The 17,712-nt window shown below is 41.3% G+C and overlaps 1 protein-coding gene across 1 annotated transcript in view; it reads right to left on the reverse strand.

The window, feature by feature from the left end:
* Positions 1-8,463: 8,463 nt before the first annotated feature.
* Positions 8,464-17,712, reverse strand: part of LOC106589096 (sodium-dependent neutral amino acid transporter B(0)AT1) — a 17,726-nt gene continuing 8,477 nt past the window's right edge. The window contains exons 8-12 of the mRNA XM_045709549.1: positions 13,505-13,661; positions 13,213-13,414; positions 12,834-12,993; positions 10,810-10,972; positions 8,464-9,887 (exon numbers count right to left, since the gene is read on the reverse strand). Coding sequence (XP_045565505.1) covers positions 9,669-9,887; positions 10,810-10,972; positions 12,834-12,993; positions 13,213-13,414; positions 13,505-13,661 — 901 coding nt within the window. The 3' untranslated portion in view covers positions 8,464-9,668. The remainder of the gene's footprint in view (positions 9,888-10,809; positions 10,973-12,833; positions 12,994-13,212; positions 13,415-13,504; positions 13,662-17,712) is intronic.

The raw sequence follows: 17,712 nt of genomic DNA on the forward strand, positions 1-17,712 counted from the left end.
GGTATGGAGGTGCCGTTCCCTTCACAGCTCCGTAGGCAATCACCATGGTCTTGTAGCGGATGCGAGCTTCAACTGGAAGCCAGTGGAGAGAGCGGAGGAGCGGGGTGACGTGAGAGAACTTGGGAAGGTTGAACACCAGACGGGCTGCGGCGTTCTGGATGAGTTGTAGGGGTTTAATGGCACAGGCAGGGAGCCCAGCCAACAGCGAGTTGCAGTAATCCAGACGGGAGTTGACAAGTGCCTGGATTAGGACCTGCGCCGCTTCCTGTGTGAGGCAGGGTCGTACTCTGCGAATGTTGTGGAGCATGAACCTACAGGATCGGGTCACCGCCTTGATGTTAGTGGAGAACGACAGGGTGTTGTCCAGGATCACGCCAAGGTTCTTAGCACTCTGGGAGGAGGACACAAGGGAGTTGTCAACCGTGATGGCGAGATCATGGAACGGGCAGTCCTTCCCCGGGAGGAAGAGCAGCTCCGTCTTGCCGAGGTTCAGCTTGAGCTGGTGATCCGTCATCCACACTGATATGTCTGACAGACATGCAGAGATGCGATTCGCCGCCTGGTTATCAGAAGGGGGAAAGGAGAAGATTAATTGTGTGTCGTCTGCATAGCAATGATAGGAGAGACCATGTGAGGATATGACAGAGCCAAGTGACTTGGTGTATAGCGAGAATAGGAGAGGGCCTAGAACAGAGCCCTGGGGGACACCAGTGGTGAGAGCGCATGGTGCGGAGACAGATTCTCGCCACGCCACCTGGTAGGAGCGACCTGTCAGGTAGGACGCAATCCAAGCGTGGGCCGCGCCGGAGATGCCCAACTCGGAGAGGGTGGAGAGGAGGATCTGATGGTTCACAGTATCAAAAGCAGCAGATAGGTCTAGAAGTATGAGAGCAGAGGAGAGAGAGTTAGCTTTAGCAGTGCGGAGAGCCTCCGTGACACAGAGAAGAGCAGTCTCAGTTGAATGCCCAGTCTTGAAATCTGACTGATTAGGATCAAGAAGGTCATTCTGAGAGAGATAGCAGGAGAGCTGGCCAAGGACGGCACGTTCAAGAGTTTTGGAGAGAAAAGAAAGAAGGGATACTGGTCTGTAGTTGTTGACATCGGAGGGATCGAGTGTAGGTTTTTTTCAGAAGGGGTGCAACTCTCGCTCTCTTGAAGACGGAAGGGACGTAGCCAGCGGTCAAGGATGAGTTGATGAGCGAGGTGAGGAAGGGGAGAAGGTCTCCGGAAATGGTCTGGAGAAGAGAGGAGGGGATAGGGTCAAGTGGGCAGGTTGTTGGGCGGCCGGCCGTCACAAGACGCGAGATTTCATCTGGAGAGAGAGGGGAGAAAGAGGTCAAAGCACAGGGTAGGGCAGTGTGAGCAGGACCAGCGGTGTCGTTTGACTTAGCAAACGAGGATCGGATATCGTCAACCTTCTTTTCAAAATGGTTGACGAAGTCATCCGCAGAGAGGGAGGAGGGGGGGAGGGGAAGGAGGATTCAGGAGGGAGGAGAAGGTAGCAAAGAGCTTCCTAGGGTTAGAGGCAGATGCTTGGAATTTAGAGTGGTAGAAAGTGGCTTTAGCAGCAGAGACAGAAGAGGAGAATGTAGAGAGGAGTGAGTGAAAGGATGCCAGGTCCGCAGGGAGGCGAGTTTTCCTCCATTTCCGCTCGGCTGCCCGGAGCCCTGTTCTGTTATAATCTCCACCTGGCACAGCCAGAAGAGGACTGGCCACCCCTCATAGCCTGGTTCCTCTCTAGGTTTTTTCCTAGGTTTTGGCCTTTCTAGGGAGTTTTTCCTAGCCACCATGCTTCTACACCTGCATTACTTGCTCTTTGGGGTTTTAGGCTGGGTTTCTGTACAGCACTTTGAGATATCAGCTGATGTAAGAAGGGCTATATAAATACATTTGATTTGATTTGATTTGATTAATACTCAGCCCCAGAGTCAAATATTTGCATATTATTAGTAGATTTGGATGGAAAACACTCTGAAGTTTCTAAAACTGTTTGCATGATGTCTGTGAGTATAACAGAACTCATATGGCAGGCAAAAACCTGAGAAAAATCCAACCAGGAAGTGGGAAATCTGAGCATTGTAGTTCTTCTTTTGAATCTCTATCGAAACTACAGTGTCTGTGGGGTCACGTTGCACTTCCTAAGGCTTCCATTGGCTGTCAACAGCCTTTAGAAACATGTTTCATCCTTCTCCTGTTACTGGGCAGAAAATAGGAGATCAGTCAATGAGTGGACTGCCTGGGACCAGTGAGTTGTTTACAGCGCGGGCACGTTTGGCGCGCCGCTCCTTCTTTTTCCTCTGTAATGAATATGCTATTGTCCGGTTGGAATATTATCGACGTTTTATGTTAAAAAGACCCTAAGGATTGATTGTAAACAACGTTTGACATGTTTCTACGAACGGTAATGGAACTATTTCACTTTTCGTGTCTGGATTTACGCTCGCGCGTTATGCCTTTGGATAGTGATCTGAACGCATGAACAAAACTGAGGTATTTGGACATAAATATGGAGTATTTCAAACAAAAATAACATTTCTTATGGAAGTAGTAGTCCTGGGAGTGCATTCTGACGAAGATCAGCAAAGGTAAGAGAATATTTATAATACTAATTCAGAGTTTAGTTGACCCCAGAACTTGGCGGGTATCTGTATAGCTTGCTTTGATGGCTGAGCTATGTACTCAGAATATTGAAAAATGTGCTTTCTCTGTAAAGCTATTTTAAAATCTGACACAGCGGTTGCATTAAGGAGAAGTATATCTATAATTCTTTCAATAACTGTTGTAAATTTGATCAACGTTTATGATGAGTATTTTTGTAAATTGATGTGCTCATTCACCGGGAGTTTTGGTGGGAATACATTTTCTGAACATCACGCACCAATATAATATTTTTTTTTTTTATATAAATATGAACTTTATCGAGCAAAACATACATGTAGTGTGTAACATGAAGTCCTATGAGTGCCATCTGATGAAGATCATCAAAGGTTAGTGAATATTTTAGCTGTATTTTTGATTTTTGTGATGCATGTCCTTGCTTGGAAAATGGCTGTGTGGTTTTTCTTGTGAAGTTTATGTCCTAACATAATCAAATTTTATGCTTTCGCCGTAAAGGCTTTTTGAAATCGGACAATGTGGTTAGATTAACGAGAAGTTTATCTTTAAAATGGTGTAAAATAGTTGATTGTTTGAGAAAACGAAATTATGAGATTTTTGCTGTTTTGTATTTCGCGCCATGCTATTTCACCGGCTGTTGAATAGTGTGTCCCGCAGGTGGGACGCTAGCATCCCACGTAGCCCATAGAAGTTATTAAAGGTCTTACTCACATCGGCTGCGGAGAGCGTGATCATGCAGTCGTCCAGAACAGCTGATGCTCTCATGCATGTTTCAGTGTTACTTGCCTCAAAGCGATCATAGAAGATGGCTTATTCATCACAAAACCATTTGCCAATTATTTTAATGATTCACTTCATTGGTAAAGTGGGCAAACGAACAATGAGCCATCGTACTCATGCATAAAAAAACTAATAATGAAAGAAAAGTATTGCAAGTAAACATTTTGTAAAGTTAGTGTGGGAGATGTGGGAAAATGATTGTTTTCAATCAAAAATGCCAAACCTCCTTGCATTAAGAAAGCTACTGAGGATGGTAGCTGACTCTAAAGTCATTCCTATCTGTCAAATATTTTATCTGAGCCAAGAAGAAAGTCTTGGTCCTCAGGCCTGGAGGGAAGCGAAAATCATTCCAATACCCAAGAGTGGTGAAGTTTGCCTTTACTTGTACAGCTTGCTACCAGCTCTAAGCAAACTATTGGAAAAACATTTTATTGACCAAATGCAATGCTATTTTTCTGTGAACAAATGAACAACAGACTTTCAGCATGCTTATAGAGAAGGGCACTCAGCATGTCCTTCACTGACACAAATGACTGATGATTGGTTGAAAGAAATTGATAAAAATACGATTGTGTGAGCGAACTGATTTCTGTGCAACCTTTGATATTATTGACCATAACCTGTTGTTGAGAAAACATGTATTATGGTTTTTCAACCTCTGCCATATTGTGGATTCAGAGCTATCTATCTAATAAAACTTATTGGGTTTTCTTTAATGGAAGCTTCTCTAATGTCAAACATTTAAAGTGTGGTGTACCGCAGGGCAGCTCTCTAGGCCCTCTACTCTTTTCTATTTTTACCAATGACCTGCCACTGGCATTAAATAAAGCATGCGTGTCTATATATGCTGATGATTCAACTATATACGCATCTACATCTTATTAAGTCATTGAAACACTAAACAAAGAAGTGCTGTCTGTTTTTGTAATGGGTGGCCAGTAATAAACAAATACCTTTCTTGACCTTGCGCTGTTCTGTGAAGGGAGTAGTACATAGCATTGTACAAGATCTTCAGTTTCTTGGCAATTTCTCGCATGGAATAGCCTTCATTTCTCAGAACGAGAATAGACTGATGAGTTTCAGAAGAAAGGTCTTTGTTTCTCGCTCTTTTGACCCTTTAATCGAACCCACAAATGCTGACGCTGCAGATACTCACCTAGTCTAAAGAAGCCAGTTTTTTTTCTTCTTTAATCAGAACAACAGTATACAGCTGTTCTAACATAATTGCAAAAGGGTTTTCTAATGACCAATTAGCCTTTTAAAATGATAAACTTGGATTAGCTAACACAACGTGCCATTGGAACACAGAATGATTGTTGCTGATAATGGGCCTCTGTAGGGTCTATGTAGATATTCCATAAAAAATCAGTCGTTTCCAGCTACAATAGTCATTTACGACATTAACAATGTCTACACTGTATTTCTGATGAATTTGATGTTATTTTAATGGAGAAAAAAATCGAATTTCTTTCAAAAACAAGGACATTTCTAAATGACCCCAAACTTTTGAATGGTAATGTACATTATTACACAGAGCCATGACTGCATGGAACTCCCTTCCATCCTATATGGCGCAGATGAACAGCAAACCTGGTTTACAAAACACAAATAAAGCAACACCTCATGGCACAACACCTCCCCCTACTTGTTGTGTTTATGTACTGACATGTATATGTAACTGATGCCGTGGCGTTTGCTGTCATTACATGTTAAGACTGTTAGATTATCAAATCAATTCTCTATATGTAATTATTCCATGATTAAACTAATCACAGAACAGTAATTAACTAGGAAGTCGGGGCACCACGGGAAAATGTTGTTTATAGAGTTGCAATTTCCCGAATACATCTCTTCAGATATTTTATTATCTTATCGATTACAGTGTTCAATTAATGTGATATTACCTCATCGGTCTCATTCCTGAATGTCGCAAACCCTTGGATATCTGTACAAACTCTAGCATCATAAATCATGAATCAGTGATATGTGACCCGATTCAGGAAACTAGGCATATGACACAAGTCACGACTTCACAGGAGAGCTGTTTGTGAACCTAAACATTTTTTTAAATCAAAATGCGTGTTATGGCCTTCTCGAACATGTGAACTTTCATGTGCCTTGAGATCAAACTTGTATGCCATCAGTAAAAGCGAATAAATTGTTAAATTACGAGCCTGGTTGGTTTAGCCACAGAAAAAGTGAGCAACCTTCCCGCTAGCCATGATTGGCTGAGATAAATGAGTGGGCTGGACATGCCGCGAGATGAGTTTGGATATAGCATGCGTCTGTCTATTGGAGCTGGTCGGTATGTCTAGGTAATCGTGTCAAATGCAGATTTAAAAAAAATTGTATCGCGTAGTAAAACTGCATAAACCTAATGTCAAGTTAAAGTGTACTGTTAGCTAGCTAAAGTTATGTGTATGCTTTCCATTTTCTGGAGGACAGAGTTTTGAAGTTAGTGGAATTCGAGTATGATAGCTAAGGAGATGGAGAAAATACCCACCTGGATTACATCGTCAAACTCAGGGCAACAATGCATGGCATCAGACAGGAGACACGTCCAATCATGATGTATACTGGTAAGATAGCCTACATTTAAGATATTACACGGATATTTGACAGAAAGTAGTTTCATTTCAAGTGTACTGTTAACTAGCTGGGTCGCTAGCTAACGTTATGTGTATGATCTTTTTCTTCGTATCTCAGACACACTTGCTTGACTAGTTATAGCCGTAGAACCTGGTTGGTTAGCTACCTGCAGATTCATGCAGGGGAATAACGTTATGAGTGGTGATTATTGTACATTGTTTAGCTAGCTACCTAGCTAGCTACTGTCTTAACAAAAGACTCCACTCACAATTTTGACAAAGTATTTTCATTTCAAGTTAGTGTACTGTTAGCTAGATAGCTAACGTTAGCTGGCTGGTTCGCTAACTAACGTTACATCATGCGTTGGGGATTCATTGTTTACCAAGCTAGCTATCTAGCTACATTTCTTAACAAAAGACTCTCGTCTTAGTGTGCCAGAGCGCAGAATAACTGATTAATTTTTGATCTCTCAACACCCATTGAATATGTCCGGTGTCAGTAAACGTCGGCAACAAAGCGTAATTCAATTGTTGCCAGCAGCACAGTTACAGTCACCAATCCTCTGGATAACATGAAAACAGCCTAACCAGCTCTGCTAGGGAGAGTAAAATGGTCAGAGTGAGGTGTTCTCTCATTATGTGTCTGGAAGTAGCTAGCAAGTTAGTACAGAATGAACGGATCAACCCTTAAAGAGATGGGTGGGACTAAGGCTTAACTGAATGGGTGTAGACAAAGAAAGGCTCTCCAATAGTAGTACCAAAACCGTCTCTACTTTTATCAAATGTAAAAAAATAATAAAAATAATTCTAAGACTGAATCCAGGTGGTGAGTCACATATACAAATTGGCTTAATTATTTATTTACTAACTAACTAATCAATCACAGAATTACATTAAAACACACACAATAGTTATACATTGGTTACTGACATGATACACTGAAAAGTCCCTAGTGGACTAAACCAATATGACGGCTTGGTAGACAAAGAAAAGGAGTGGGGAGAGAGCAGGAAATTCAGAGTTGATCGCTACACTCATGAAAATGCTAATACTTTAAACATGAACAACTGCTCATTGGAAAATGTATTTCAATTTACATATTTACGAGTGTATGCATTTGTTGTCCCTCTCTGCGACCAGTCTTCGGTCCGTCTGCCGGATAGATTGTCGACAGAAAGTCTCTGGTTTGTCCACCAGAGATCCAAGTCTTTCGTAGTTGTAGCTTGTTGTAATGGATACATCAGCGTTACCATTTGGTCGTTCGACCGGTTGCGTTTACCAGACTAAAGTATTTAATAAACAGCTGCAGCCTGAATAATTGTTCTTTACTTTGTAGATTTCTTAGCTATTTCAACGTGGGAATGATCTCCATGTTCTCTGGTCTTGTTCTTTAGTAGAATTGCCAACCATTGATTGTAATATGTAGCGACAATTTCAATGTTTTCTGGTCTAATGTAAATTTTGTCGGAAGTGGGTGTAATGTCTGTGCTCACGGGGGCGTTCCGTGTAATGTCTGTGATCATGGGGGCGTTCCGTGTAATGTCTGTGATCATGGGGGCGTTCCGTGTAATGTCTGTGCTCATGGGGTCGTTCCGTGTAATATCTGTGCTCATGGGGGCGTGGCCACTGACTGATCATAAGTTACTATGAAAATTAATTCTCACTTAGAAGACATAACATCACATTGTTATCTTTCCAAAAGTATTCTTATACTTAATCATTTATTTTATACAACATTCAGATGCAAACCCCATCATTGAGAAGTGTATACAAACAAAGAAACATTAATGTGTTGTCTCCTGTCCTTCATGAGGTCACCAAATGAAACAAACTCGACATGACTGTTCCTTAAGTGTCCACAACAGCTTCAAATACAGAAATACTGTTCAATTATTCAACCTTTTGATGTCTAAGTGTCTCTCTGTTGTTCCACAGTCACATTCCAGTCTCGATACCACTGATCCCAGAAGCAGCGTATTTAACAATCACCATAAAGAGGCTCAGCTCTGTGTGAGAGAGTGTAGAGACGACCTACTGTAACCTGATCCTTCAGATCTTCACAGGAGAGTCGTGACACTGATTGATGTACACGCGCACACACACACGCGCACACACACACACACACACACACGCACACACACACGCACGCACGCACGCACAAACGCACGCACACACACACGTTAATGTTTTTAAACGTATGTAATTTGCAAAGTCTTTTCTCTGTAATGTATTTTTCGTTATGTGTCAGACCCCAGTAAGACTAGCTGTCGACGTTGGTATCCTAGTAAATAAAAAAACCCCGAATAAAATCACCTGACGAGACAGATTCTCAGGTTAGTATACCTACCACTAGTATACCTATACCACTAGTATATATATACCACTAGTATATATATACCACTAGTATATATATACCACTACCTGTGTTAGCTTCCAGTCCTACAATGTGGAGAAGAAAATGGAATATCAATGCAATCAATCTTTTTTTTAGGTTTTTTATTTTGTATACAAACAAGACAGGAAATCAATCAATCAACGAACCAATCAAACTGTAGGGCACTATGTTGTCAACTCTTCCCCTGGGTCCTTAGTGTACAACAGGAAGTAGGGCACTATGTTGTCAACTCTTCCCCTGGGTCCTTAGTGTTCAACAGGAAGTAGGGCACTATGTTGTCAACTCTTCCCTGGATCTTTAGTGCACTACTTTCTGTTGTACACTATGTTTTTCTGTCAATATACCTGGTAAAATAATTGTTATTAAACAACTCCCCCCAAGTTGGGGGGGGCTATATAATCAGAAACCTCCCCCCAAAAAATTTTGTTTTATATTTTCCCAAATTATGTTCTCAGTTTATTTTTCCCTCTTATAAATAGTTTATTAGAGAAACAATGAAAATGGATGTTCTGAGTCTATGTCAATGCCTAAAGAAAAGCAAATTTAGGTCTGAACGATGTTCTTTTGTTGTTGTGTGTGTGTGTAATTCCCCTTTAATTGAGCATCTGGCCCTTTAATTGCATCTCTAGCAAGTGAGGAATGTGCCATCACTAGTTAATTACTCCGGTCTAGTGATGGTTCTGTACTGCTGCTGCTCATTGCATGGCAAAGTTAGCAAATAACAAAGATACATTGATATACTTCCTCATTATATACTTCTACCAGGTAAGCCTACTTCACAGTTAACATTTAATTGAGAAGGTTTTGGGGAAATTATTTCTGTCAGCACACAAGACGGTTTTGATAGACAAAGGCTTGTAGCACACAGACAGACAGGGGCAATATCTGCTGGAAATTAATTGGCAGATATTGTGTTAGGCGTGGCTTTTTTTTTTTTAAAGCCAATAGTGGCTAACCCGGGGGGCGGGATAAAGTTAATGTGGCTTTGATTGGATAGTCGCTGGGAGCTTGCGGTGTCTGATACTTATGAGATTTGTTTATGGCAGTTTGCGGTGGAACACGTGAAAATTGCATGTACTTTCAGAATAGTCTGGTGAACTGTGTGCTACTGGTAGGTGGCGATCGACCTGTTGGAGACAGACTCCTGTTCTATGCTTTCCACCTTAATTTGCGTAATGTATTGGGCATCTTCAATTGTTCCAGATGACAAAAAGAAAAATGTTTAAAAAAAAAAACTAACAAAAAAATAAAAAAAATTTCATTGAAATCCTGAACTGAAGGTGAACCTGTTACTTTAGTCCATCGTTTTTTTCTATCATCTGTATTTTAGCGGAGACAGAGTTGATCGTGTCTTCTCTGAAGCCGTCGTCTTTCTGGCAGCAGCGGTTGTAGATGAATTTGAATATGGCGACTCCAGGGACAGCCAGACTGGGAATGCCAGCCAAAATAAAGATGATAAAGTAGATCCAGTCAGGATACTGACGGTCTGCCAGAGTAGGGAACTCTTCCTAGAACCAGAGAGATGAAGGAAATCAGGAAACAACAAAATAACTTATTTTATTGAATTAACTTGGTTTATCCTCAATAGTGTTTGCATTTGTTGATAATTGATTCATCTTGGATAATCCAGAATGAAAGTTTTACGTAATTAGTTTAGATTCTGGATTAAGTTCCTGGGTTAAGAGAACCGGAACGAACTCTTGAATACGGGCCGTTCTACTGCCATTGTTTGTCTATGGAGATTGCATGGCGACGGCCTCGATTTAATACACCTGTCAGCAATGGGTGTGGCTGAAATAGCCGAATCCACTAATTTGATTGGGTGTCCACATACTGCTGTATATACTGTATAATGTATCAAATTAAAAAACTCTTGACAACTTTAGAAACATTTCCAATCTAGATACTAAAGAGTTGTTGTGGGCATAAAACAAATGGTTTAAACTTCAACAAGTCAAAGTCTTTACTTAGAATAAGGGAGAAAATGCATACAAGGCAATGTCTGCATCCTCGACGGGCCCAAGTAGTGCACTACTACCCTATAGACCCTGGTCTAAAGTAGTGCACTACTACCCTATAGACCCTGGTCTAAAGTAGTGCACTACTACCCTATAGACCCTGGTCTAAAGTAGTGCACTACTACCCTATAGACCCTGGTCTAAAGTAGTGCACTACTACCCTATAGACCCTGGTCTAAAGTAGTGCACTACTACCCTATAGACCCTGGTCTAAAGTAGTGCACTACTACCCTATAGACCCTGGTCTAAAGTAGTGCACTACTACCCTATAGACCCTGGTCTAAAGTAGTGCACTACTACCCTATAGATCCTGGTCTAAAGTAGTGCACTACACAGGGAATGGGGTGCCATTTGGGATGCACTCAGTGATATCAACAACATTCATGACCTATTTCCTGTCAACAAGGCTTACCGCGTCTTGGTCCCATACGAGGTAGGTCAGCTCCCCGCTGACCTGGGTGACGAAGTAGAAGATGAAAATCACCAGCATGATGACTGGACTGACGAACCTCCAGGTCACCTGCCAGAACAGGTTGGGCTTGTGTCCAATCATGAACTCGATGTCTGCGTTAAACCTGTCGGAGTGAGCGGAAGTGAATTAACTGGGATTTCGATGTTCCAATGGCTGTTTATCAGACTGAACGTTCCCCATGATATCCAATGAAGAGGATTGTTATGACTGTGATACTGTCACGTCCTGACCAGTAAAGGGGCTGATTGTTATTGTAGTTTGGTCAGGGCGTGGCAGGAAGTGTTTGTTTAGGGTGTTTCGGGGTTGTTTGGGTTATGTTCTATGTTAGTGTATTTCTATGTTATTTCTAGTTGGTCTATTTCTATGTAGTGTTTATTAGGTTGACCTTCAATTGGAGGCAGCTGCTTCTCGTTGCCTCTGATTGAAGGTCCTATTTATAGGGGTTTGTGGGTAGTTATTTCCTGGTTTAGTGTTTGTTGCACCTGACGGGACTGTTTGGAGTCATTTGTTTTGTATACGTGTTCATTTAGTTTTTCCTTCTTCAATAAAAGAAGATGAGTATACATTTTCCCGCTGCGTTTTGGTCCACTCCTTACGACAATCGTGACAGATACATGTTCCCAAGTCTGATTTAACCCAACAGGTCTAATGAAGACCTAAGGTGTATTCAGGCGCACAACATTCACTAGGGACATGACCCCCCCCCCCCCCACACACATCCTGAAATTGCATTTTTGTTCCCCCCCCAGTTTTACAATTGGAATGTAATAAAAGTCGAGGCAACGGTGTGCTTTAGGACCATGCCGACGCCTCCGAGAGGTCAGGAAGACTGTTTATCCGACTGGATGAAAATAAATAATAATGATTATGTCCCTCCTACTTCTAAAGTCTACTGAGGCCTTCGACCTTACAGGTGTCTAGTATGGAACACATTATCTCGTATGGAACACACGTCTAGTATGGAACACATGTCTAGTATGGAACACACGTCTAGTATGGAACACACGTCTAGTATGGAACACATTATCTAGTATGGAACACATTATCTAGTATGGAACACATTATCTAGTATGGAACACATTATCTAGTATGGAACACACGTCTAGTATGGAACACATTATCTAGTATGGAACACATTATCTAGTATGGAACACATTATCTAGTATGGAACACACGTCTAGTATGGAACACATTATCTAGTATGGAACACATTATCTAGTATGGAACACACGTCTAGTATGGAACACATTATCTAGTATGGAACACATTATCTAGTATGGAACACATTATCTAGTATGGAACACACGTCTAGTATGGAACACATTATCTAGTATGGAACACATTATCTAGTATGGAACACATTATCTAGTATGGAACACATTATCTAGTATGGAACACACGTCTAGTATGGAACACATTATCTAGTATGGAACACACGTCTAGTATGGAACACATTATCTAGTATGGAACACATTATCTAGTATGGAACACATTATCTAGTATGGAACACACGTCTAGTATGGAACACATTATCTAGTATGGAACACACGTCTAGTATGGAACACATTATCTAGTATGGAACACATTATCTAGTATGGAACACACGTCTAGTATGGAACACACGTCTAGTATGGAACACACGTCTAGTATGGAACACATAGAGTGTGCAAAACTGTCATCAAGGCAAAGGGTGGCTCCTTTCAAGAATCTAAAGTATATTTTGATTTGTTCGATACTTTTTTGGTTACTACATGATTCCATATGTGTTATTTCATAGTTTTGATGTCTTCACTATTATTCTACAATGTAGAAAATAGTAAAAAATTAAGAAAAACCCTTGAATGAGTAGGTGTGTCCAAACGTTTGACATCTACTGTACATCTCCCACATAGCTTTGACAATTAGGTATTTTCTATTCTATTCAGTTCTATATTATTTAATGGCGTTTCAGGGTTTGGACTCACCTGTCTATCCCATAGATGTAAACAACAGACACCATTTCACAGAAGGCGATGACTAGGAGGGGGATGGAGCCGGCAAAGCCGTCGAACAGAGCCAGCCAGTAGTTACCAGACCGCTGGGTGAATATGAGAGCGACGGTGAAGCAAACGATACAAGTGACACCTAAAAGAAGACAAAACAAAGACAGTTGTTAAAACGCTGACAACCAAGGTTCTTCCATGTTCAGAGGGCTACCCCCCCCCCCACCCTTTAAAGGTCAACAACAAGCTTCTCAATCCCTGAACATCTAGGATGATGAAGACAATGCCTTGGTTTGAAGTCATTTTGATTTTGTCCTTCTTCTTCTAAACTGCACTATCTCAGCTTCTGTATGTCACTAACCTGTCAAGACTTCTTTGGGCCACTTGGGGAAGATGTTGAGATCCTGAAGGGGCACCACGACCCCCTCTATGTTCCCAAACATGGTGGACAGTCCAAGACAGAAGAGCATGATGAAGAACAGGATAGACCAGAGAGGAGAGACAGGCATCTTGGTGATGGCTTCTGTGAACACGATGAAGGCCAGACCAGTTCCCTCCACACCCTACAGGAAACACAGTACGTACTTAAGAAGTTCCGGTGTCCCTTAATGTGAATTATGTATCTTGGATTGGACATCGTGTAATTTCAATACCTGACTGAGAAACTGCTGTAGATCACAGGTCTTCAGGTTTAATCCCTGGATGATGTCTGGTGACGTGCTGTTGAAACCTTGGAGAACTTCCTCATAGTTGTTCACAGTGATGAAGTTCTCAGGGAGATCAAATACATTCACAAGGGTCATGATGTTACTAGGAAGAGAACACATTCACAAGGGTCATGATGTTACTATGAAGAGAACACATTCAAGAGAACACATTCACAAGGGTCATGATGTTACTAGGAAGAGAACACATTCACAAGGGTCATGATGTTACTATGAAGAGAACACATTCACAAGGGTCATGATGTTACTAGGAAGAGAACACATTCACAAGGGTCATGATGTTACTAGGAAGAGAACACATTCACAAGGGTCATGATGTTACTATGAAGAGAACACATTCACAAGGGTCATGATGTTACTAGGAAGAGAACACATTCACAAGGGTCATGATGTTACTAGGAAGAGAACACATTCACAAGGGTCATGATGTTACTATGAAGAGAACACATTCACAAGGGTCATGATGTTACTAGGAAGAGAACACATTCACAAGGGTCATGATGTTACTATGAAGAGAACACAATCACAAGGGTCATGATGTTACTAGGAAGAGAACACATTCACAAGGGTCATGATGTTACTAGGAAGAGAACACATTCACAAGGGTCATGATGTTACTAGGAAGAGAACACATTCACAAGGGTCATGATGTTACTATGAAGAGAACACATTCACAAGGGTCATGATGTTACTATGAAGAGAACACATTCACAAGGGTCATGATGACCCCGGGGGTATTATCGGATGGGGCCACAGTGTCTTCTGATCCCTCCTTTCTCAGCCTCCAGTATTTATGCTGCAGTAGTTTATGTGTCGGGGGGCTAGGGTCAGTCTGTTACATCTGTAGTATTTCTCTTGTCTTATCCGGTGTCCTGTGTGTATTTAAATATGCTCTCTCTAATTCTCTCTTTCTCTCTTTCTGTCTTTCTCTCGGAGGACCTGAGCCCTAGGACCATGCCTCAGGACTACCTGGTATGATGACTCCTTGCTGTCCCCAGTCCACCTGGCCGTGCTGCTGCTCCAGTTTCAACTGTTCTGCCTGCGGCTATGGAACCCTGACCTGTTCACCGGACGTGCTTGTTGCACCCTCGACAACTACTATGATTATTATTATTTGACCATGCTGGTCATTTATGAACATTTTAACATTTTAACATTTTGACCATGTTCTGTTATAATATCCACCCTGCACAGCCAGAAGAGGACTGGCCACCCCTCATAGCCTGGTTCCTCTCTAGGTTTCTTCCTAGGTTTTTGGCCTTTCTAGGGAGTTTTTCCTAGGGAGTTTTTCCTAGCCACCGTGCTTCTTTCACATGCTTTGCTTGCTGTTTGGGGTTTTAGGCTGGGTTTCTGTACAGCACTTTGAGAATATCAGCTGATGTACGAAGGGCTATATAAAAATAAATTTGATTTGATTTGATTTGAAGAGAACACATTCACAAGGGTCATGATGTTACTATGAAGAGAACACATTCACAAGGGTCATGATGTTACTATGAAGAGAACACAATCACAAGGGTCATGATGTTACTAGGAAGAGAACATATTCACAAGGGTCATGATGTCACTAGGAAGAGAACACATTCAAGAGAACACATTCACAAGGGTCATGATGTTACTATGAAGAGAACACATTCACAAGGGTCATGATGTTACTATGAAGAGAACACATTCACAAGGGTCATGATGTTACTAGGAAGAGAACACATTCACAAGGGTCATGATGTTACTATGAAGAGAACACAATCACAAGGGTCATGATGTTACTAGGAAGAGAACACATTCACAAGGGTCATGATGTTACTAGGAAGAGAACACATTCACAAGGGTCATGATGTTACTAGGAAGAGAACACATTCACAAGGGTCATGATGTTACTAGGAAGAGAACACATTCACAAGGGTCATGATGTTACTAGGAAGAGAACACATTCACAAGGGTCATGATGTTACTAGGAAGAGAATACATTCACAAGGGCCATGATGTTACTATGAAGAGAACACATTCACAAGGGTCATGATGTTACTAGGAAGAGAACACATTCACAAGGGTCATGATGTTACTAGGAAGAGAACACATTCACAAGGGTCATGATGTTACTAGGAAGAGAACACATTCACAAGGGTCATGATGTTACTAGGAAGAGAACACATTCACAAGGGTCATGATGTTACTAGGAAGAGAACACATTCACAAGGGTCATGATGTTACTAGGAAGAGAACACATTCACAAGGGTCATGATGTTACTAGGAAGAGAACACATTCACAAGGGTCATGATGTTACTAGGAAGAGAACACATTCACAAGGGTCATGATGTTACTATGAAGAGAACACATTCACAAGGGTCATGATGTTACTATGAAGAGAACACATTCACAAGGGTCATGATGTTACTATGAAGAGAACACATTCACAAGGGTCATGATGTTACTAGGAAGAGAACACATTCACAAGGGTCATGATGTTACTAGGAAGAGAACACATTCACAAGGGTCATGATGTTACTAGGAAGAGAACACATTCACAAGGGTCATGATGTTACTAGGAAGAGAACACATTCACAAGGGTCATGATGTTACTAGGAAGAGAACACATTCACAAGGGTCATGATGTTACTAGGAAGAGAACACATTCACAAGGGTCATGATGTTACTAGGAAGAGAACACATTCACAAGGGTCATGATGTTACTAGGAAGAGAACACATTCACAAGGGTCATGATGTTACTAGGAAGAGAACACATTCACAAGGGTCATGATGTTACTAGGAAGAGAACACATTCACAAGGGTCATGATGTTACTAGGAAGAGAACACATTCACAAGGGTCATGATGTTACTAGGAAGAGAACACATTCACAAGGGTCATGATGTTACTATGAAGAGAACACATTCACAAGGGTCATGATGTTACTAGGAAGAGAACACATTCACAAGGGTCATGATGTTACTAGGAAGAGAACACATTCACAAGGGTCATGATGTTACTATGAAGAGAACACATTCACAAGGGTCATGATGTTACTAGGAAGAGAACACATTCACAAGGGTCATGATGTTACTAGGAAGAGAACACATTCACAAGGGTCATGATGTTACTATGAAGAGAACACATTCGCAAGGGTCATGATGTTACTAGGAAGAGAACACATTCACAAGGGTCATGATGTTACTAGGAAGAGAACACATTCACAAGGGCCATGATGTTACTAGGAAGAGAACACATTCAAGAGAACACATTCACAAGGGTCATGATGTTACTAGGAAGAGAACACATTCACAAGGGTCATGATGTTACTAGGAAGAGAACACATTCACAAGGGTCATGATGTTACTAGGAAGAGAACACATTCACAAGGGTCATGATGTTACTATGAAGAGAACACATTCACAAGGGTCATGATGTTACTATGAAGAGAACACATTCACAAGGGTCATGATGTTACTAGGAAGAGAACACATTCACAAGGGTCATGATGTTACTATGAAGAGAACACATTCACAAGGGTCATGATGTTACTATGAAGAGAACACATTCACAAGGGTCATGATGTTACTAGGAAGAGAACACATTCACAAGGGTCATGATGTTACTAGGAAGAGAACACATTCACAAGGGTCATGATGTTACTATGAAGAGAACACATTCACAAGGGTCATGATGTTACTAGGAAGAGAACACATTCACAAGGGTCATGATGTTACTATGAAGAGAACACATTCACAAGGGTCATGATGTTACTATGAAGAGAACACAATCACAAGGGTCATGATGTTACTATGAAGAGAACACATTCACAAGGGTCATGATGTTACTAGGAAGAGAACACATTCACAAGGGTCATGATGTTACTATGAAGAGAACACATTCACAAGGGTCATGATGTTACTATGAAGAGAACACATTCACAAGGGTCATGATGTTACTAGGAAGAGAACACATTCACAAGGGCCATGATGTTACTATGAAGAGAACACATTGACAAGGGTCATGATGTTACTATGAAGAGAACACATTCACAAGGGCCATGATGTTACTATGAAGAGAACACATTCACAAGGGTCATGATGTTACTATGAAGAGAACACATTCACAAGGGTCATGATGTTACTAGGAAGAGAACACATTACAAGGG

This window comes from Salmo salar, chromosome ssa27 (genome assembly GCF_905237065.1).
Source record: "Salmo salar chromosome ssa27, Ssal_v3.1, whole genome shotgun sequence".
NCBI lineage: Eukaryota > Metazoa > Chordata > Actinopteri > Salmoniformes > Salmonidae > Salmo > Salmo salar.